General features: G+C 32.3%; 4 protein-coding genes across 8 annotated transcripts in view; 1 reads left to right on the top strand and 3 right to left on the bottom strand.

Moving 5' to 3' along the window:
* Window positions 1–8,907: 8,907 nt before the first annotated feature.
* Window positions 8,908–11,125, top strand: LOC108751016 (pyrimidodiazepine synthase-like). The gene is made up of 5 exons (XM_018490938.1): window positions 8,908–9,290; window positions 9,379–9,484; window positions 9,878–10,121; window positions 10,224–10,445; window positions 10,914–11,125. Exons 1-5 carry the CDS (start codon window positions 9,266–9,268, stop codon window positions 11,043–11,045), a joined length of 729 nt encoding a protein of 242 aa, XP_018346440.1. The 5' UTR covers window positions 8,908–9,265; the 3' UTR covers window positions 11,046–11,125.
* Window positions 11,126–11,840: 715 nt separating this feature from the next.
* Window positions 11,841–12,592, bottom strand: LOC108751080. The gene is made up of 2 exons (XM_018491029.1): window positions 12,241–12,592; window positions 11,841–12,167 (listed from the first exon to the last, which is right to left on the bottom strand). Exons 1-2 carry the CDS (start codon window positions 12,277–12,279, stop codon window positions 11,901–11,903), a joined length of 306 nt encoding a protein of 101 aa, XP_018346531.1. The 5' UTR covers window positions 12,280–12,592; the 3' UTR covers window positions 11,841–11,900.
* A 1,635-nt stretch (window positions 12,593–14,227) lies between these two features.
* LOC108751102 (ubiquitin carboxyl-terminal hydrolase 47) overlaps window positions 14,228–21,950 on the bottom strand; it is an 8,666-nt gene continuing 943 nt past the window's right edge. For 4 of the 5 annotated variants that reach the window (XM_018491081.1, XM_018491083.1, XM_018491084.1 and 1 more), the window contains exons 2-18: window positions 21,354–21,422; window positions 20,153–20,362; window positions 19,764–20,070; window positions 19,469–19,647; window positions 19,183–19,357; window positions 18,999–19,120; window positions 18,725–18,918; window positions 18,422–18,636; window positions 18,126–18,349; window positions 17,880–18,047; window positions 17,130–17,505; window positions 16,685–17,047; window positions 16,103–16,591; window positions 15,774–16,027; window positions 15,324–15,686; window positions 15,076–15,242; window positions 14,838–14,988 (exon numbers count right to left, since the gene is read on the bottom strand). In XM_018491081.1, coding sequence (XP_018346583.1) covers window positions 14,838–14,988; window positions 15,076–15,242; window positions 15,324–15,686; window positions 15,774–16,027; window positions 16,103–16,591; window positions 16,685–17,047; window positions 17,130–17,505; window positions 17,880–18,047; window positions 18,126–18,349; window positions 18,422–18,636; window positions 18,725–18,918; window positions 18,999–19,120; window positions 19,183–19,357; window positions 19,469–19,647; window positions 19,764–20,070; window positions 20,153–20,359 — 3,954 coding nt within the window. In that variant the 5' untranslated portion in view covers window positions 20,360–20,362; window positions 21,354–21,422. Of the gene's footprint in view, window positions 14,989–15,075; window positions 15,243–15,323; window positions 15,687–15,773; window positions 16,028–16,102; window positions 16,592–16,684; window positions 17,048–17,129; window positions 17,506–17,879; window positions 18,048–18,125; window positions 18,350–18,421; window positions 18,637–18,724; window positions 18,919–18,998; window positions 19,121–19,182; window positions 19,358–19,468; window positions 19,648–19,763; window positions 20,071–20,152; window positions 20,363–21,353; window positions 21,429–21,950 lie in introns of those variants that run through there. The other variant, XM_018491085.1, reaches the window with a different exon arrangement.
* The window catches only part of LOC108751106 (histone H2B), a 12,582-nt gene continuing 12,099 nt past the window's right edge, over window positions 21,468–21,950 (bottom strand). Inside the window, exon 3 of the mRNA XM_018491089.1 lies at window positions 21,468–21,481. The gene's annotated coding sequence lies outside the window, so the exon portion shown is untranslated. The remainder of the gene's footprint in view (window positions 21,482–21,950) is intronic.

The following is a 21,950-nucleotide window of genomic DNA, read 5'->3' as shown; positions in this document are numbered from 1 at the left end:
ATTGAAATAATTATATAGGACGCTCAAACTAGTTGCTAGAATATTAAAACTCGTTACAGTATTATCATTATGAACGCCCTACATAATTATTTTGGTAGTTCGACAAAATTATTTTCAGATCTGGATTCGAATTTATATCACATGCGAAAATCTGTAATATACATAACTATATTACATAACTATAGTATTTTCGTATACTATAGTGTACTTTCATATGTGATATTTTTCGAGAAGGCTCCTATATCCAGTTAAATTTTTAAGTACTTTAGCAAAATAGTTTTTTTCATTCATTCCTTCCGTTTCTTCCGCAGAATTTATTAAAAATATACATTCTTTTTATTAGGAAAATATTATTTTATTTAGAAAACATTTAAACAAGCTTTGTGTAATCATTAAAGTTTCCTGTTATAGAAAAATTTAATTCAGGAAAAAGATTTTTCCAACAATATATTCAAACAACAGCTTTTTCAATTTTACTTTTTAATTTTTTATTTTTTATTTAATTTTTTATTTTAATGTAATATTTATATAATACAGCGATTTCTTTACATTTATTTGTTAAGTAATTAAAGCAGTAGACACGAGACATATTTATGCGAGTAATATAACGCGTTTGGGCAGATTAAACATCGAAATCATGCGATACGGTTGTCTTAACAAAGTGCAATACCTAAACAAGCCTAAATAAGACATCGTTGCAACTTTTCCAGTGCAATGCCTAAACAACATGTAACAATCAGTGATTATTTACGCGCCGCCATACAAAGGCGACTCTGACGTAATGATTGCACTACGGACTCTAATTCGCGGCCGATGGGGTGTGCTCAGAAAAGAAAAAAAAAAGATTATTGTAAGAACGTTGTACATACAGTATAATGCATTACGTTAGTACAGGGTGTGCGTCCGTGAGAAAATTCGCATGAATCTGTTTACCGTTATCGTGTTGCCGTAAAAAACACGCGGAGTATCCTTGGATGAACATTATCAATTCAAATGCTTGCGTTTAAGTTAAGCGTCAATGATTTTAAGTTAAGTCTCTCAATGATTCTTTGCCAAATATCTATACCAAAGAAAATTAGCTCCCTTATGATTTGCAGATAGTATATTAAGTGACAAAACATGTAATTTAAAACTTGTTATATGTATAAACATTATTTCTTTAATATTCATTTACCATTCTTCGACATTGTTTGTCATTTTATCTAGTCATGCATTTAATGGCTTGCGTTTAGTAGAAAAAGCAGCTTTACGACTGCTTTGAAATTCTTCAATATATGATTGGTTTATATATTTAGATCCAGCGAGGAATTAAGGACGAGAAGCACATTCAGGAAAAGTACACAAAGTAACAGTAATATAATCAATTTTATAATTTTACACTCAACAATATAACTGTTACGTACGTGTGTGTTATATTATATTTATATTGTTAAATGTGAAATTATAATATTGATGTTATGTTACTATTAGTTGGTGTTTATTAGACCATCATTTTAAAGGATCTGACAAACAGTTGTAAAACTGCTTTTTCTGCTGAATGCAGCCAATGTTTTATTTTATTTTATTTTATTTTTTTTTATTAAAGTGCGCATTAATATCAATCGCAAAGATGTTAGCCAGAGAGCAAAATATATATAATCGCATGACGGTAAATTGAACATGCGAAATCGTTTGGTCCAAGGAAACGTGAACTCGTACGCGAAAGGAGCTGACAAAATTCCACGAGCATCGTCGGCGTTTACATTTGGATTAAATCGGGCATGTGTACATTAAAACGCATTAAAATCTGTCGATAATGAATCACAATTTCCAACGAGATCCCGCGGCAATTTGCTCGCAAAATGTACTCATGTTCGATTCAGACCAAAGCTGATATACGTGTATCATAAACTCTTTTAACTTATTTGTTATGTGAAGAAATGGGTAGAGATGCTACATAAAAACAAATCAAATGATGGGCGTGTAAGAAACGATCATCGAAGTATAATATTTGTACATTTATTCAGTCAGTATGTCGGTGCTTGCTTAAGCGTGAAAATCGCTCGTTCCTTTGATGTAATTTTACAACGAAACCGCGTTAACCGTACATTCTCATCATCCGTCATCGAGAGAGGCGTAGACGATAATCAAAAAGTACAACGTTTAAGTCATATCAATTGACGGCATACGCAATCAGAATCAAACTTTCACCCCATCCTTTTTAGAAATCACGTGAAATATGTGGCCGCTCTACCCATATCAAGACGAAGGATGGATTGCCGAAACCGAATTCGATCCTGAACAAAACACAACATAGAAATTCGCACTTTGCAGCAAAAATTATTATATTAAATCATCATTTAAATATAAATGATAACTTCTAATTTATTTCCGACAAAGCAACCTTACTCCTGATAGAAATTTAATGCTAGTGTAATCAATTAATCACTTATTTTCAATATTAAAAGTAATGTTAACAAAATGAATGATTAATTGATCAAATATTATCACTGAAAGACAAGATTGGCTGAATATGACATAGCATTTTTAATTGGCTGTAACAGCCAATTTTTGGTTGCGTTAGCCTATCGAAATCTTATACTAACATTGCAGACAGGCTAACACAACCAAAAATTGGCTTCTGCAGTCAAAATATTTACTATGCCATATTTTACCATCTAATTCACTGCAGCAGCTAATCTTTTCTTTCAGTGTAGAATTAAATTTCTACAAGGAACGAGGATATAATATCAGAATGCTATTAAATACAACTTTGTTGCATTGTTTAGCGTTAACAAACATTATACTAATTAAAAAAAGTTGCACATATTGCAGAAATTTAAACTTTTGAAGGAGAGAAAAAAATCATCACGTAATTGATTTAATACTTAACCTGTTTAAAATCTGTTCATAAAATAATATTCTTGAATTAGATCTTATTGCAAGAACGAGCGAAGATTTGATAATCTGTCTGTAGAATTATTGTACCATAATTAAATAAAATCATTTAAGAACCGTTTTTGGCAATTAATAAAGAAATAATTTTACTTTTTATTTAAAGGATAATATTCGTACACAAGTATACTTCATTTAATGTTTAATTTTTTTAAAGTTGTCTTCTCCATAATATATCAGTCGAAACAAAGTTTAATAAAAAAATTAATTAAAAAAAACCTAACTCAGTGAAAAATGACAATGAAATCAATGTCAAATCGACGTTGATTTGATGATTTCGATTCCATTATTATCTCTCACTGGGTAATATCATTTGAATGAATGATAGCACAAAATCTATTCTTAGACAGGCTATTCAAATAAAAGAAAAGTAAAAGAAAAAAAAGAACTTGCAGTATAAGTCGCAAAAGACACAGGTAACACAGTGTAAGACAGTGTCAAGAATTATTATATCATTATTGTTTGCCAATGTTAAAGTTGCCAGAAATAAAATGATCACTATGTAACATTGTGTTATGTTATCAATATTACACTAGCGATTGAAGATTGCGTCTACAATCGCGTTTGCATCTTTTGACCAATCAAAAAGAAGCTGTTGATCAGCAGTTCCTTTCTGATTGGTTGATAAATGCAAATGCAAACGCAGACGCAACCTCCAATCGCTAATGTGATATCAACATTACACGACTGCAGTCAAAATCTCACTACAAATGCTTTGAAGCATTTGGTTGACCAATTAGAAAAAAGAATTTTACAAATCAACCAATCAAAAATTGCTTTAAAGCATTTGTAGCATCGCATTTATCGTATCCTTATGTCTCTTGTTGGAAAGCACCAAATAAACATTTATCTCGTATCTCGGTTGCTTATCACTAATATTTTCTCAATAGTCTAAACTATCTATTGATGTATAGTCTTTGAAAACCGCGAACTTTAAAGAGCACAAACCCTCGACGGGCAACCAAGAGTTTTAAAACATTACCCAAGTGCCTTCGAGTATTTTATCCTTCTCTAACATTCGGTGAACAACAAGGTATGATGCTCGGAAGCACTCGGGTAACGTTTTCAAACGTAGCAAGAAGCGATTTTCCTTCGTGAATATCGCAATCCTCATCGGCGCGTGTCGGCAATCCTTCCCCAGAAGAAGGAAGGCGTACCTCGTGTCGGAGAGAAGCGTAACTCCTTAAGACGTATACTGTACCATACTACTCGTAAGTGGCCCTAAGCATTCCTAGAATAATTTTAACGATTAGCGCGGCCCCCGAGACGGCCCGTGGGACCGATCGTGCAATCGGCACCGCGACGGGAAACGGTTGTTATCCAGCAGATGGTTTCCGGATCGGTCCGACGGGTCGCGAGCGCGAAAGGGCGCTCATGTAGATAGGGTGTTTTCATGTGTAGCTTAGGCGTGTAGAGAATTTAGTCTTAGTGCGAGGATGCGGCGAGAAGTGAGTGTCGGCAGAGAAAGAGAGAATGGAAATAAAGGCGCGTTGCGTGCGTTATTATGTGTATTTGTGTGCAAGATACGAAGTGTACGCGTGAGCAGGCGTGATTTCGAGAATGGAGGTGAATAATAATAACTGCGATGATTATACGATGATGACGATGACAATGATGGATGAGTGGATGAACGAGGGATGTCTGGCACTAGCGTAGAACGCGTTAGGTTAGATAGATAAGCGATCCCCCCCCCTCCCTCCCCGCCCCTCTACCACCCTATCGAAGACCGAAAGGACACGGTTTCTCATCGCTAACATGATTGCGGAATCGAAGAAGACACAACGGGATAGACCTGAGAGAATCGCGGGATACCGCACCCGGGAAATCGGGGGGAGCGCTGTTGTTGTTCTTGTTGTCGTGCGCTTGTATTAAAGTCGCCATGTTCTAATTAAACGTGCCGACGGGGTTGTATCAGTCGTCGGCAAAATCAATGTGGCTCCCATTTCTCTATGCGTTCGCGTTTGCCTTCATGATCGCGTATAAAAAATGTATAAAAAAAAAAAACCAAGAGAGAGAAAGAAAGGGAGAGAAGGGTAAAATAGAAGGCAACTGAAGAGGAATCGGGGAGGAGAGAAAAAAATGGAGCTCTACGGCTTCTTCCCTTTCGCTCCTCGCGTGTTACGTATGTAATAAACGCGTGTGTGCAAACGAAACCAAGAAAAAAAAAAAAAAAAAGAAGAATGAGACGAAGGGAATGGCGTGGAGACACAAAGAACGGTCGCAGTATGATGGAGAAGGTGGAGGAGGAAGAGAACGAGGGAAGAGGAACGCGGAGGCAAGATAGGAGAAAAATAAGCCGAGGAACACACGGTAGGTCAGTCTTGGTTGCCGGCGGTTGGCGAATTGGTCGGGTTGCCATGGCGAAGAGGGCCGGGGTGTTCTCCGGGTTCGGCGGGGTCCGCCCCAACGGGAAACCCCCATTCGGGAAATTCGTGGCGTCGCTACGCCGAACCATGCCGCGGTGCCGGAGGTTTAGCTCGGCTTGGCTAATCGATTCTGCTACCAATCAGCGCCCGCGCTGTTCCTCCACATCTTCCTCCACACTTTACTCTCTATCTTTCTCCCACACAGAGCGCACACATAGAAAAACACACATTCTCTCTCTCTCTCTCTCTCTCTCTCTCTCTCTCTCTCTCTCCCTCCTCTCTCCCCTCTGCCTCCCCCCCTCTATCTTTTTCCCTGATATATGATATATATATTTTGTACACTACCACCACCGCTACTGCCACCCACCATCACGACTTCGGCTCTACCTAGCAGCCACCACCCTCATAGTTCTCATACCCATTTCTCCATCATTCGTTCTACCTTTGGTGCGTGTACTCTCCTTCGGCGCTGTTAGCTATCAACACCACCTCTACTTACGTACACGCTCTCCTCCACCAACCATCCCTTCCGTGTCCCTCGTACTATTAGAATCCAGATGCAATGCCAGCGGACGCAATAATGCATCGTATCAAAGTTAAGAGGCTCGTCTTGTTTGGGCCTCGACGCGGAAAATAAGCTATCCGTTTGCTCTTCATTAATCGAATCGTTCGCAGGAACAACGCGTCCCAAGGAAACCAAACTTTACGAGAGATAAACATTCGCGTTTTACGATCACTGTGAAGCATCAACTCTACCACAAACTTCATAGAGAAAAGTGAGAATTAATGTCCCTATTACTATATAAAATCTTGTTTCATCTTTCACTTATTTATGACGAAAAAATTATTAATCCTGTTGTAAAGAATAAAATTCAATATGTACAAAATATGCCCTAAATATCTAATTAAATTCATTGTTTGCATTTATCAATTTTGATAAAAGAGTTAATAACGATTTTAGTAGAAACTGTGACGAGCAATTTTTTTTTTTTTACTGCGATAATTATAATATAGTGTTATATAATATTTTATGTTGTTTTTATGATAAATCTTTGAATACAATTCTTTTCTAAATAAAACACGGTAATTTTCAAATTGCAAACAATTGCAAGCGAAGGAATTTTGAAAAGTAACTTGAGAACAGATAAAAGAATTAGAATGTAGATATCGTATAACTCATTTAATTTCAGGCCGAGTTTATTTTGAGGAGTAGTTCAGGATTTAAAGATTATTTCTGGAGATATTTAAAATAGAACGCTTAGATAATAGTTTACGATGAATAGTGACTACTTCCTTCAATGTTTTCACCACAAGAACAAAATTGAGAATTAATTAAAAAATGCATCGAATATGATAAAATTGTCAAATATTAATTTCATATTTATGTAATGGTTTCTAAATTACTAAACGATTGCAAGTAAAGAAGTCTTCAAAAACAAAATTTCAGGTCTTACAGATATTTAATACTGGAAGATACCGATTAAATTTTACAATTAAAATCACTATCAGTATTAAATTCGATTTTTCTGTAAAGAAAAATCGCAAACGGATAATAGAATAAACAAATTCACTCAATTTCGCAAATCGATTTTATTTTGGGGAGTTTATTTTGAAGTTTACGATTAGTTGTGGTGATATCTAAAGTAAAAGGTTAATGCTTGCGATTATCTTCGATTTTCGCTCGATATTTTCGTCAAGGGAACAAATTTTATGTAATCGAGTCATCTTAAACTTAATTTTGTAGATCCTACTTTTGCCTAATTTCTAATCGTTCTTTCGTTTATTTATTTCTTTAACTTCTTCGTAACCAAAAAAAAAGTGTATTCAGACAATACATTTCGATAAAACAATACATTCCAGACAACACGCTCCATACACACAAATTTACAAGGGATATCCTAAAGATATCCAGAGAACGTCTAACGTTCTAAAAATAAAAATATACCCAGGACATCTCTCAGTAGTTTGCTGTGCGAGACATGTACAAAAAAAAAAACATATTACGATTTTTTAGATGAATTTTAAAATGAGATGAAAATTGCAAAGTGAGCAAATTATTAGGTGTGTTGACCAATGAGATTATAAATATATCCTAATAAATTACCTTACTTTTGTAATTTTCACGTCGTTTTCAGGAACCGTAATAAAGGCCTGAGACGAGACATCCAAAGACGTCTATCTAAAAGACGTCTTTTAAAGACATTTTTGTAAAATAAAGCGTCTTAAAGAGAGTCTTAATTTTCAAAACACCTTAAAAAGAACTGTCTAAAAGACATCTTACGCATTTAAGATGTATGTTCCGATTTTTTTTCATTTTGTTTGGAGTGTTAGATTACACATTAATATCCGCTTAAATCCGCGAATTATAGTTTAGCAGATTAATGTTCTTACTTGAGACTATTCGAAGTACAATTTGATTCGCACGTTGTATTGAAAATGTGAAGCCGAATAGCGTGTCCTGGCGTGTTCATCTCGTGTCCGAATCTTCAAATCAATGAGTTTCAATCTGGAAACAGAGATCGGACTTGTTCTCGTGAATACTGCACAAAATTTTCAAATTTCAACTCGCCGATTCTTTCCTCGCACTTCTCTTGTTTGTGAGCCAACTCTACTGATTGTCACTTTGAAAAATACTTGAACTGCCATCTGGTAGCCCTCAATTCGTACTATTTGCTATTATCAGCAGACGAACTCGATCGGTATCAAAGAGGAAAATATTATTTATCATCAGTTGCGAGCCTCGTTAAAATTTCATGATTACCATCAGATTAAATTCAGATTTTCTATAGCCAGAGATGTTCACGATAAATATAAATTCTTTCTTTTAAACCTTATTTCGTTATGATAACCCTATAATGAGATCAAGACGAGTTTTTTTTTGCATTTTGATTAATTATATATACAATCACATTATACGCAAATACATACTTTGCTCCGTAAAAGTTGCATATATATATTTGCGCATATATATAGACCTCGTCTTTTTTTCTTTTTTTAAATACTCAATTTTACAAGTATTTTCTATTATTAACGTATAATAAGAATAACGTATAATAATCATTTAATTAATAATTTTTATATACTTGTAAATTGTATATAATAAGAAATGAAAATAATTAACTCGAACGATGTGTGTTGATGATAAGACCGAAAGAAGTGTTGAAACTATTAATTATATTTATATCTATTATATAATATAATCATACGCGAACGATGGCCTTCTTCGTCACGATAACAAAATTCAAAATTAATCTTAAAAAGTACACGAATATATCAAAAAATTAATGTGAACAAACTACTTACCAAATACCAATTTTATGTCTATGCAATTATAAATATAACCAGGGGGATGTATTCGATTTTGTGCATGCATGATTTATCATGTTATCCTTCTTTAATATTCGGTGAATATAAAGATAAAACGATACTTCATACACATCATGCGCAAACAGAACGCACTCCGAGTCATCTTAAGTTTAATTTTCCCTACTTTTGCCGAGTTTCATGTTTGTTACAACTTCTTTTGCGGATGTAGTTATTCGTTTATTCGTAAACGTGACTTTAATGGCTGCCGTGTTTAATGTATATATTTTGTGTACGTAGAGGCGCCAGTGAGCAAGTTTCAAATTCCAACTATTCCCAAGTGCACTCTCAAGGTTTCTTTTCACTTCTCTCAGCTGTAACTGATGTAAATACGAATAACCATGTCATCGTCAGGAAATTATTTAAGAAAAAGGGGAAAAAATGAACGATAATGAATGTAGAAGGCGCGGATGTACACAATCTCACTGTAATTCTCTTTCTCTCTCGTATGTACGCGCGCACAGAAGACTTCGCACTGTGCAGTGTCATCGATATTTATTCCTCCCTCCGGCCGGCTAACGGATTGTCAACTATGTTAAGCGTTATTTAAGACGGAACGAAATCTTTCTGGCGTGTTTCGACGGCTAAATACGAGTATCAGGATGAGCGCGAGGCATTTGAGTACTGGTACTAGAGAAGTATTTTTTACGTTGCGTAAATCGAGGGAACTGACGAGGTTTTGCAAGGAACGTCTAAAAATGTGCGTTCTTTTTAGGATCGGTACCACCGCCCGTCGTGCCCGGAAAAATACGCCTGTACAGCATGCGTTTTTGTCCGTACGCGCAAAGGATTCACCTTGTGCTGGATGCCAAGCAAATTCCGTAAGTTGTTGTGATTATCCAGCAAAACAATCGTTACTTTAATCCCTTTTTTTGGCTTTGAATTGTTAAACTTTTTAACACTTCAAAACTTTTTATTGATATATCATTTTTAATATTATATATAATTTCTAAGTAATTTAGCAAATTTCTTTTTTATATATTCTATTCCCAAGTGATATCTATTAATGATATCACATATTAATTTAACACGAAATATTCATCAACTAACAAGTAAGTGAGAGGAGCGTGAATTGCAAAGTATTCATTTTATAAAAAGAGAAAGATTGTTTCTGAAAAAAAATTCTAATTTATAACTTGGTAAATTATTTATACTTATCTGTGTAATGGAAACGTATAAAAGTAATGTTTTTCTTTTGCATTGTTTGCTTTTAGATATGATGTAGTTTATGTGAATTTAACGCATAAACCTGACTGGTTGATAGATAAGAGCCCCCTTAATAAAGTTCCTTGTATCGAACTGGAAGGAGGAGAAACACTGTATGAAAGTCTAATTATCGCTGAATACCTGGATGATACATATCCTCAAAACAAACTATATCCAAATAATCCTTTAGCAAAGGCAAAAGATAAATTATTGATTGATAGATTTAATACAGTGATAGCAACTATGCATAAGGTATTTGTTTTATACTGGTTCCATTTAGAAATATTTACATGTATTCTCGTCTATAACTTTTAAGTACATTCCCATAATGGTCTTATTGTATTTGATTTTTAGGGATATTCAGAAACAGCACTGGTGCAAGATGTATTCAACGAGGCATTAACTGGCCTAGAATTTTTTGATCGGGAGTTGGCGAAGAGAGGGACTCCCTTTTTCGGAGGCAGCAAACCCGGTATGTTGGACTTAATGATATGGCCGTGGTGCGAAAGGGCAGATGTAATAAGAATTATAAAGGGAGAGCAGTATGTCTTACCTCGAGATCGTTTCTTACGACTGGTAATTATCATGATTAGAAGTTGGCATATAAGGGATATTTCAGGACTCCTGAAACAAAAGAGGATGGATTTTAACAAAAAAGCCAACTTTTGTTTTAGACCATGTAGCCTCTCTGATGCATTTTTTGCTATTTGTCTGAACATGTATAACGTCTGAAAATAATACTAGTTCATATCTCCTGTGATTTTGTTTTGAAAGCACATTAAAAAAGCACATTAAAATGATAGAAAAAGAAAAAATGTAGACTAGTATTTATCCATCAGAGGTCACGCACAATATTACCATAATTGCAAACCTCACAACCGGTCTGAACGAAAACGCGTAACTTTTTATAAAAGTTGAAGAAGGCAGATGTTTTTGAAAAACAAAAGTTTGTCTTTTTTTGTTGAAATTTATTGTCCCTTAAAGAGTTTGTCACAGAGGTTTTAAAACAACCCGTATATCGATTGTAATTTTTATGTAATATAGCTTGAATGGAGAATTGCTATGAAAGAAGATCCTGCAGTGAGTGGCAGCTTCCTGGATGCCGAAATGCACGCCCAATACATGCGTAGTCGTCTAGCTGGGACACCTCAGTACGATTTAATAACTAACAGCTAAAAATAATTCAGCCTATGGTCCATTTTATTTGCGATGTCTTAAAATCAAGCGATACTCCACTTCGTATGTTGCTATTTCTTTCAGCGTAGTAAATTACATTTTATAATAAATTATATGTGTATATATATATATATATATATTAAAAAATAAAATTGATGTTATTTGTAATATCTAAAACAGATACTAACTAGTTTATAAAACAGAGTATTTATCTTAATTGTTATATTGGTTAACATATGAAAATAAAAATTTTTTTTACATAAAAAATTACATATATTTTTACATATAGGTATACATTTCTTGGCCAAGTATGGACGAGTTTTTCTAATTCATCGAGTGATCAATCACATTGTGGCCAAATACAAGTTTACTTCGTAAAAGCATGTACATATAATGCAATTGATCAAGCGATGAATTAAAAAAACTCGCTTTATTTATTTCAAATGTCATGCAAATTCTTATAGTATATCTTCATAGTATATCTTTATAGTATACCTTCATAGTATATCTAAAATATGTTTATTACAATGGTATTACATATGTATATATTTACATATATATCTTATCTGTGGTACATTTAAATAATGTTTCTACTGAAATATTTCATGGTTGATATTCGTTACGTTATTGGCAATATTACTTTGTATATGATAGTGATGATTATATATAGTTGATTAATAGTAAAAAAGATATCAAAATTAAAGTATTATAAATTCCCGCATACATTTTATAAAATAAATTCAACGTTTATATTATAAAACCTGACATAATTGGCAATTTGTAAAGTGTGTCCTGATGTACAACATACTAAAAACTTACAAAAGTAAATAAATAAATATAAATTTCTTACAGGTGTTAAATATTTCCAAAAATCAACAAATATGTTCCATAAATAAGGAAACACACAAAGACCAAGCATGCTGCTATCATAAAGGACTTTGAGTTTTCTTTTCTTAAATTTTGCAACTCCTTTTCATTTCGTCTGAGAACTTCCTTAACTTCCTCCAGCTCGTTCTCCAATTTCTCTCGATTTTCTGTGGTGAGTAATTTCGTCTTAAGTTTTCTCTCGATTACTTCGACTCTGTATAAGGTATCTTTTAAACTCTCTTCCACATGTTCCATCTAAAACGTAGAGATTAAAATAATTTGAACTTTCAATCGACAGATTGGAAAAAAGCAATCAGATTATCAGTACCTTCGTAATGATAGTATCATTTCGTGTCATTGTGTACATACAACAATGTGTCGAATGTGCACCCGTATCCACTCTCCACTCGATATCACTCGCACTGAATTTCTTGACACTTGCAAAATTGTATTTTTATTGACAAATGTGACACATGTTGCTACATGTGAGGAAATAAACTAAAGAGAGTCAGCTGACGATACATGTTGTACATACAGCGTTGAGAATGCCATCATGCTTGAAGCTACTCCAGTGTGCTCCAGCTTGCGAATGAATCGCCTCTAGATACATGTTCCTAAACCATGATTGTTGGTTCAAAAATTCGATTGTTTTAAAAAGGTAATTTCCATTAAAACTCCGATTAATTTGATCGTCGATTAATTCATCGATTGTACATTTTATCAACACGAAGAGAGATTAATTTTTTATCGATATATGGAAAGAAAATAGATTAATAGAAATAAATTATACACAATTAGAATTTTATTTTATGTTTAAGTCTATGGGTTAAATGTTTTAATTGTCGATTAACTCTTAATCGAATTTTAATTTTAATTCTAATTATAAGAATGCTTATATTAATCACTCGAATTTTAATCGTTCTGTAAGATATGCTGTCACGACTAATGAATTTTATGCTAAATTAATAAATAATATTATTAAAAATTACAAATTTTTCTATTGTTAACTGTGTCAAAAGTTTAAATGATTTAATAATTGTAACTTCATTGAATATTGATTTTTTTATTTGTCTTTTTAAATTATGTTTTATACTGATAAAGACAAAATTTGAAGTATTTCTATTAATATCACTTTTAAACATGCATTCATTTACATATATTCCTATGAACTGGATAAGGACAATAAGGAATAAATTAGATAATCTAAACGAGACAAATTTAGACACTTCAATATTTCATTGTTAATAATTATAAATATAATTTGTTTCATAACTTCAGTATATTATACAGAGAATAACCTTTGATCGCTAATTAGAGAGTTTCGAATTACAATTTGTATATCCATATCCAGAGAGATGTTTTTCATGATCTCCCAATTAACTTATCCACAAAAATGATCAAATGTAGCTCGCTGCCTTCAATGTTCTTCTACCTTGCTAAAAGATAGTATCCGTATCGACATTTTTTTTTCTTCGTTCAACAATTATAAAAACGATGATCAAACGATGTATGAAGCTTTTAACTTCAAATGATAAATAAAACGATTAATAGAGGATAACAAAATAAATAAAGATGCAACAATAGAACTATTAAGTTACCACTTGGTCTAGTTCATCAATCTTTCATCTTTACATGAAAAGAAAATCAACCGAAAGCAGCTTCCACGATATATTTATTCGCTCCTAAGTGAATAAATATTGGCAGCTAAAGCATTGTTTCACACTTTTAAGCTACAACACTTTCGTGCACATCTTCTGAATCTACAAGGAGTTATTTTCAGTATTTCCGAGTGTTATTGCAAAGATAACGCAATGATATGTATACATCTTAAAGTACAAATGACAATTAATTATAAATCAAATGTAAGTTGAATAATAATATGCTCCAAGTTTTACAATATCAGCAATACAGCGAGGAATGAGAGAATATATGTAAAAATTACACTACTCTTTATATCTTTCTAAAAAAAAATCATTTTCTTTGTTTCATTATTTCCGCATTATTAATATACATCGGTTAATTGAAAAATAATAAAACGTACGTGATAACATCTGTTATTAAAAAATCGATCACATTCAGTGATTTGACACACGCTATTACACAACCTCCAGGTTAAAATATTGTTTTAAATTCGAAAAGGATTGACAAAACTCATTAAAGTTTTATGAAATGGCAAATCCATAATTGACGTATTAGAAAAATACAAGTTAATTATTATCTAGATAAGTGACAACAAAATTATTGTCAATAATAGTTCTTGTATAGTGCAGTTCTTATACAATACTGGACATAGAACTGTTCCAACAAAGAGCACAATGCTTATATTATACATATATTTTAACAGATATATAAAGATATAAAGATTTCTCTAGAAAAAACCGAGCAGATTTCGCAAAAATAGTAAGGTAATAAGAACACAAGTTACATTGTCATGCAAAATATTAAGAAGTCGATAACACACATGAATTTTTCATTAAATCAGACAATTTGCCCATCGCTATATTATTAGCTTTGCTTTATGATTAATCATGCTGCTTAGTTTGATTCTAGAGATGGAAAACTGATTCAACAGACCAGGTGATATCGTTGGACATAGTTTACACTTCATATAAATTCTAAAAATCTCGAAATCAGGTATGAGTATAAATACCGAGACTCCGACTTATGTGTTACTATATAACAATTCATGAATCCAAACACTTTCAAAAATCCAATAGTTTCAAGAAAAAGACAAAAAACTTTAGGAACGCGGAAGCTTTGAAATGCTGAAGACTCACTGGAACACAAAACATTTAACATTTGAGGAAATATTGATTTCGCAAATATCCAACACGTAACTAATTTATGTGAAAATGTTTTGTGTTCGCACATATGTCTATTTAGCAACTCATTTTTAGGAGAACGATGCTCTCTCTCTATGGACGATCATTCGGTATCCAAATATATTTTAAGTGCTCTCTCCCGACGTGGACTGTAACTCGAAGTAGTAGAAAGCGGCGTTAAGCGTGAATTTTCCTTAAAAGCGATCTCCATTACCTCGTCAGCATTTAATTGTTTTGGTTTTTCTCTATTGTCCCTAAAACAATCCAAACGTTTAGTGAAATTAAAAAATGTTTTTCAATTTATGTATATCAATTTAACGACAAATATAATAAATATATACCTGTACAAGAAGACAGCACCATCTTCAAAATTGTAAGATAAACTATCGTGATGTTCATTCCAATCATGCTCGTTTTGGATTCGAAGCACAGAATTGTCACACGGAAAACTACCTTTCCCCTTTGCTATATCTATGTGCTCCTCCGGAATATCTGATATTGAGGAAAGCTAAAAAAAAAAGAACAATAATTATTTAAGTCCATTTTATCTTCTTATCGATACAAGAACGATTTTTTTTACGTGACTTACTTTCTTTTTTAGTTCTTCAACAGTTCTGTTATCCATAACAATTTCTTGGAATTGTCCCAATTGCAATTTTGCTGGTAACCACCTTCTGACAAACATGACAATCTGATTGGTGTCTGTGACTATCTCTTTATCTGATAGTTCTTGAACAATCATTTCAAACTGCGAATGAAATTGGAGATCCTCAAACTTCTGTTCGTTTAGAAATACTTTTGAGGCTGTTTTATAATACTTTTTCCTAAGTCGGCATTTTTCGTATGGTATATCTATGTCATATTTTCTCTTTATTTCTGCCAATATCTCTTTTTTTGCATGTCCAACCGTCATATCTCTCGAGACAATCCATTCACATAAAAATTTGTAAGGCTAAAATTTTTATCCACATAATAAGAAATCTTGACAACACTAATGACACATAGATTTTTCTAAGCATGCAAAAAATGTGATACAAACCTCAGTGGAGTCAATTAATAGTTGATACAATTTTACTTTAAATTCTCCATTACGCAAAGCTCGGCCGAGTTTCACATTAAGTCTCTCACCATCCTCGTACGAACTAAGCTGTTCCATCAAACAATTGCATTCTGATTCACCAGAATTCGATAGACGAAAAACTTTAAAATACTCCACAGGTACACCCACAAATGGTTCTAAATCTTTCTTCAACGTGCTCAATCTCATTCTTTTATCCACTAATACTTTAAGTACTGTAAAAAAGAAAAAGTTATTAAATTACGGGACCAACAGTCATAGTTATTAAAATGTTGATTTTAATGACATACGGTTTTGTTGAGTACTATCTGTATATGGTGTAGCTCTAAAGTAATAATCGGAGTCATCATCAATATCCCAGTTTTCTATTTCAAATCGCTTTGAAATCTTATAGTTGCGCCTTACGCCTACGTTGCAATCGTAACGATTCGATATTGCACGGCTATCCCACGATATTGAACCGCAATCGTGGGATAGCGGTGCAATATCGGTACCCTCTGGTGCATCACCAACCAACGTTTTATCACTATCACTAAGGCTGCTATCTTCACTATTACTTTGTTCAGGTGTATTCCATTCCTCAGTTTCCCCCAACTGAGGACTTATATTTCGTATAGTAGCATCCTCATTAGTTCGTGCACCTTTCAAGGTTTCATTGCATTTCAAATTAACATCCCAATCGGATTCATTAAAGAGTTTAAGTGGACCACTAGTAACAGACTTTTCCTTTTCTTCGTATTTATCATCTAATAATGGGATATTTAGTTCTTCCAAAGTTTCTGCATAAAAATTAAAACAAATTAGAATGTTTGTAATTATAAATTTATTATTAATTACTATCTGACATTCTGTAAGCTATTGAAAAATTGTACCTTTACTTGTATCTGGTAACTGAACATGCAGAGAGATAACATGTCTAAAATTTTCTATAATTCTGTGCACTGTAGATTCTTGAAAAGGTTTGCTATTATCTATATCATACATCGTTGATATGAATATTTTATTCGCGTTATAAAATCCTTCAGTTTGGAGATCACTATCATCATTTTCCACTGGTCTAATTTCCGGGAATTTTCGCAATATTACTTTCATTTGCTTCGGATCCATACTAATAATTTTTCCTACGGTTTGTTTATATTCTTTAACACTTTGCGACAATAAACCTCGGATATCGATCGGACCGTCAATTACCTCCTCCCGAGCTACGTCTATGACAAATACTTTAGTTGCAACTCCTGAAACATAACATTTACGAAGTTTGAATTTTGATTGTATATAATTTATTTCACACACACATCCATTCAATTCCGTACTCACCACCCGGTAAATACGTCTCAAACTTTTGATCTTTGCGACGAATTTCTAATAATAAATCGAATCGACGTGAAAAACGCCATATATTTCCAACAGATTCATGCTCTCGATCATCGTAACTACATTCTATTAAATCAGTATTATGTTCATAACTAACTAAACGACACTGATCCAAACTCACTACATTTTCAAGACCAAATTTCTTATACGCTTTTTCTGTTGCTTCGGTCCAAGTGATATCAGGCATGACAAATAATTTGACATTCATCAATTTCCCTTCTACCGGATGATGACAGTATACTTTCAACCTAGGTATAGACATTTTCTCACGATTTTTTCTATCGTTATCTTCATTTTCTTTCATTTTCTTTAATAGCTCCTATAAGATGATAAAAAAATAATGTATTAAATAATATAGATTATCTGGAAAAAAAGGAAAAACAGGAAAGTTTTTGCATATACAATTGCAAAAGATGTCTTACAATTAAAATATCTTAATTATTGGACAAAAATTTTAATTATTTTGTTATAATAAATAAATTGTAATAATTATGTTTAAATAAATTTAAAACTGTAATTGCAAATTGAATAGTTTAAGAATTTATTCTATTCGAATTTTACAAACTATTCTAATTTAAAGACTACTACAATATAATTCATTTGGCTCTAAATTCTAATTTTTATTTACATTACTTGTACAAATAATATAATATACAAATAATATACATTATCTATATATTATTTGTATATTACCTGAATATGTTGCGGAAAATCTTCAGTTTGCATAGGTAAAGCATTACGAGCACGATCGATTTGCCTATACATAAGCATATACGCATTCGTGCTACTACTATATGCACCGCTATAATACGCCCTCGAAGGTCCACCGCCATATGTTTTATGAATATCATCATCAGTTATCTGAAGATGTAACACAACTGAAAAAATTATTACAATGTTAAGGAATACAATAAATTATTGCAAAATTAATTTTCATACCTGAGTTACGCTTTGGTCATTAAAACATAACCATTCTTGTGTCCTGAAATCTTTTATATAAGCATAATAATGACCTCCGCTCGCACTGCCGCTATGAATCATGATTGAGAACAGTTCATATGTGTATGGGCCTTTTCCTAGCATATAAGCACTGCGATTCTTTTCATTTTCATGATTATGCGTAATACAGCTCGACGTTGACGGTCCATTGCTCATATCAATACCTGAAGGCAGACATACACATTCTCTAATAATTCTGAAAATTGGTTCGATAAATAAACACACCTATATTATACCTTCATCGTCGTCTTGATCATGACTGGCTGAATGATTACTGTTGGAAAGGCTGTTGTCACACGGTGCACAATCATCATCTAATGTACCACTGTCTGTCGTGGAACTATCATCACATTTGATACCTAAACCAATATCTTCTTCACCACCAGGAGATTCTTGACTCGTTGTGGACGAAATAAAAGAGTTCAAATTTAATACGTATGGAAACGTGACTCTGAAATGGCACAAATCATAGTAATGTTAAATTATTTCAAAATTAAAAATAAAACATTCATTGATCAAGTATTATGCGATTTACATACTTATCGTTGAGCTTGATTCTGTGAAAAGTTTTATAATCAAAATCAAACCGCTTGAGATGTAAAGTTAATAGATATGGAAATTTCGTAAACTTCAATCCTTTATGCGCGTCACATTTTTTATTGCATTTTTCACAATGATACTGATTAGCTCCTTCCAATGTTTCATACTGAACAAATGCTCTAATTGCTTCTTCCTACGAGAAAAAGAGCTTCTTTCTTATATATATAAATGTAAATTTCAAATTGCAGTATTTCAAATAACAGTAATATTTACCACACTGTTATATGCAACATTGCTTCCAAACGGCCTAACTGGTAATGGGATATCAAGAAACGTATCTTCTCTTGATTTTTCTGTTCCACACTCAAGACATTTAACGTAATCGGTCATCTTTCCTAGCAATATAGAAAGCAAATTACAGATATTTTCATAACTTACACATAATGATATTTTGTACCTTCGTAAAGTCTATTAATTAGATCCGCTTGTTCTGTATTTTTGAATTTCTGTTCTAATGCATCGAACATAACTCTACAAAGCTCTTGAATATCGTGTTGTTGCCATGCTTCGGTAGAATCCCATCCAAAACTTTTCGTTAAGGATGTAGTCTCCACTGCAGACCTTGTAGACGTCTATTTGTAAAAAATGTGATTATATTATTAAAAATTATTTCAAAAATTATATTAAATACACACATGAAAAATATACATATACAATGCAAATTTATTAAACACATATTATACCTGTAAATTGAGAAATAACTTCTGTAATTGATACGGTATGCTTAGAGCTTCATCCTTTTCTGAACTATCTATATATTCCCAATTATAAAGTGCATTACGAAATTCTGGTGTCATATACAAAGCTTGAAGAAGACTATTCAAGTAACAAGTCATTGCTTGATTGACTAAACCGACATAGCCTTAAAGAAATTATAAAATAAATTATGCAGATATATATTATAAAATACAAATAAAAATATTTTCGTTAATATATGCAAATTTATATTAAAATAATTCTTAAATGGTGCTTACATACTTGTTTCAGTTTTAATAAAAGTTCTGAAATTAACTTCTTCTCTACCATCCCTAACATCTTCTCTAACGTCTTCCCGAACAATATTTTCCTCAGTCCATCGTGGATGAAGGGACGGTGCACCTGTTACATTAAACGTTGGCAGATGATGATAATCCATCTTTCTTCGGGACGTTGCCATATCAATAACAAAGGGTTCTGTTGGATGAACGACAAACAGAGTATTTTTCATTTCAGGTGAATTCGAATCAACCGAAAAATCTACTCCAACCTGCTCCATCGTTTTGTCTTTCAACTCGGATAAATCAATCTATAATATTGGATATAATATAAACTATATTAGAACACAATTTATTACAATTATATATATAAAAAGTTGTAATTAAAATAACCAGTGTGCATGACGGCGTGCGTAGAAGCAACCTAAAACTGTCCGGTTGCATATGATAATGTTGTTCGATATAGTTATAAAGATCCTTCACGCGTGTAGATACATGTAAGGAAAATTTGTCGCTAGTGCAAAGTTTATGGTTAGCCTCATAAGGCATATTAAACTGAACGACACATACTTGAGTCTTTTCACCAGCTTTGCAAACCATGATCTGTAAACAAAATGCCAAATGTATAAATCTTATTAAATTATATATTTACTATAACAATTAATTATTATTTGAGATATTCTTGTGACAAAATAATTCTTTTACAAAAAGTAGTAATATTATCTCCTTTAGTGCAGATATAAATACCATTGCAGTAATGCCAATTTGTATTGAATTTTAAATAGAATTGCGTATTATTTAAAACTATTATATATAATCAAATTATAAAAATAAAAATCTTTAGAATAAATAATTAAAAATATTTTAGTACTATTTATTAAGAAAATTATTGGATTATAATATATTATAATATAATATGACGCCAGAACGAAAGAAATATAGTATTTCTCATTTTATTAATGGATACAGAATTTGGAAAGGTGATTATTAAAAACTTATCAAATACTCTTTTGAGTAGACAAAAATTGGCATTCTGCCATACTGATGGTGGAAAATGAGCAAGATCTACGCAACACAGCAGGATGCTGCTCTGCACGGCATGACACAGTACGGAAAGCCTATAGAGCCTCCAGCTATATTTAGAATGTCTAAACCAAGCTTGTGAAATGGCTCTCTTTTCTGAGATCGCAACCCATCTCTCTTTCCACGCGTTTCTCTGCTTTCCTATTTCATAATCTTGTCTTTTTTCACAGTGAGTCAAAATTTAAGTATTAAAAAATTATCACAATTGTTTCATTTCTAATTATAAACTTTTATTTAAACTATTCTATGTGATTCTGCATATTCTTATTTAGCTATTACATATATACAAGCCAAGATCCATTCTGTTTTATTATATATTTCTAAAAATAGAAATTGTCTTGATCTATTTATCATTATACACAGCAATGGCTTTTTTTAAAGCTTACAGACAATATGTATATTGGAGAATAATAAATAATATGCAAAAATTTATGTTAATCATGTACATTTAAAATGTTTTATAGAGTTGAAACATTTAAGAATTAGATCACAATTTATTATTAAAACTTACCTATTTTTTACTAGACTATTATCGATGTATGCTTTAATAGAAAGTTTATTCCTAATCAACTGATTCAACCTAAAAATGAATAATAATAATAAGATATAAATATATAATATTAAAAATATATTAAATATGTATATTATATTAAAAAATATATATATTAAACAAAATTTAAAGAACTGATCAGATAAATATTGTTACAAGCAACCTTGTCTGTTCGATACAAATAAATCTTATCAAAGTAAATTTTATATTTTTTAATAATATTTCCTACAATGTATTTACTTTGCGATATGCACTTAATCGTATTAAAACTTTGTTAGATATGATTAATTTTATACAAAGTGATAAATATCAATCTATTCAATTGTAGATAAACATAACTGACATTTGTAATAACTGATATTAATGATTATGATAACATAAGATACAATAATTAAAAAAGAGATTTGAGATGTAATAAAAAAATACAATAATTAAAAAAGAGATTTGAGATGTAATAAAAAAAAGACTCCGGTAGTCTTTGCAAGATTTGTGTCCAAATACTTCACGTAAAAGACACAGGAGCAACGGAAAGGCTGTCTTAAACAAATCGACATCGAC

Source organism: Trachymyrmex septentrionalis, unplaced genomic scaffold (genome assembly GCF_001594115.1).
Source record: "Trachymyrmex septentrionalis isolate Tsep2-gDNA-1 unplaced genomic scaffold, Tsep1.0 scaffold40, whole genome shotgun sequence".
Classification (NCBI taxonomy): Eukaryota; Metazoa; Arthropoda; class Insecta; order Hymenoptera; family Formicidae; genus Trachymyrmex; species Trachymyrmex septentrionalis.
The sequence above is the reverse complement of the archived record's forward strand: the minus strand, read 5'-3'. Positions and strand labels throughout refer to the sequence as shown.

What these genes read in the sequence shown, in the direction of transcription:
- LOC108751016 (XM_018490938.1), top strand. Translation starts at nt 9,266, where the DNA reads ATGAGCGCGAGGCATTTGAGTACTG. An exon ending in CGCGAGGCATTTGAGTACTG is followed by an intron (nt 9,291 to 9,378) that starts GTACTAGAGAAG and finishes CGTTCTTTTTAG; the next exon opens with GATCGGTACCACCGCCCGTC. An exon ending in CTGGATGCCAAGCAAATTCC is followed by an intron (nt 9,485 to 9,877) that starts GTAAGTTGTTGT and finishes GTTTGCTTTTAG; the next exon opens with ATATGATGTAGTTTATGTGA.
- LOC108751080 (XM_018491029.1), bottom strand. Translation starts at nt 12,279, where the DNA reads ATGTACACAATGACACGAAATGATACTATCATTACGAAG. An exon ending in ATGATACTATCATTACGAAG is followed by an intron (nt 12,168 to 12,240) that starts GTACTGATAATC and finishes TCTACGTTTTAG; the next exon opens with ATGGAACATGTGGAAGAGAG.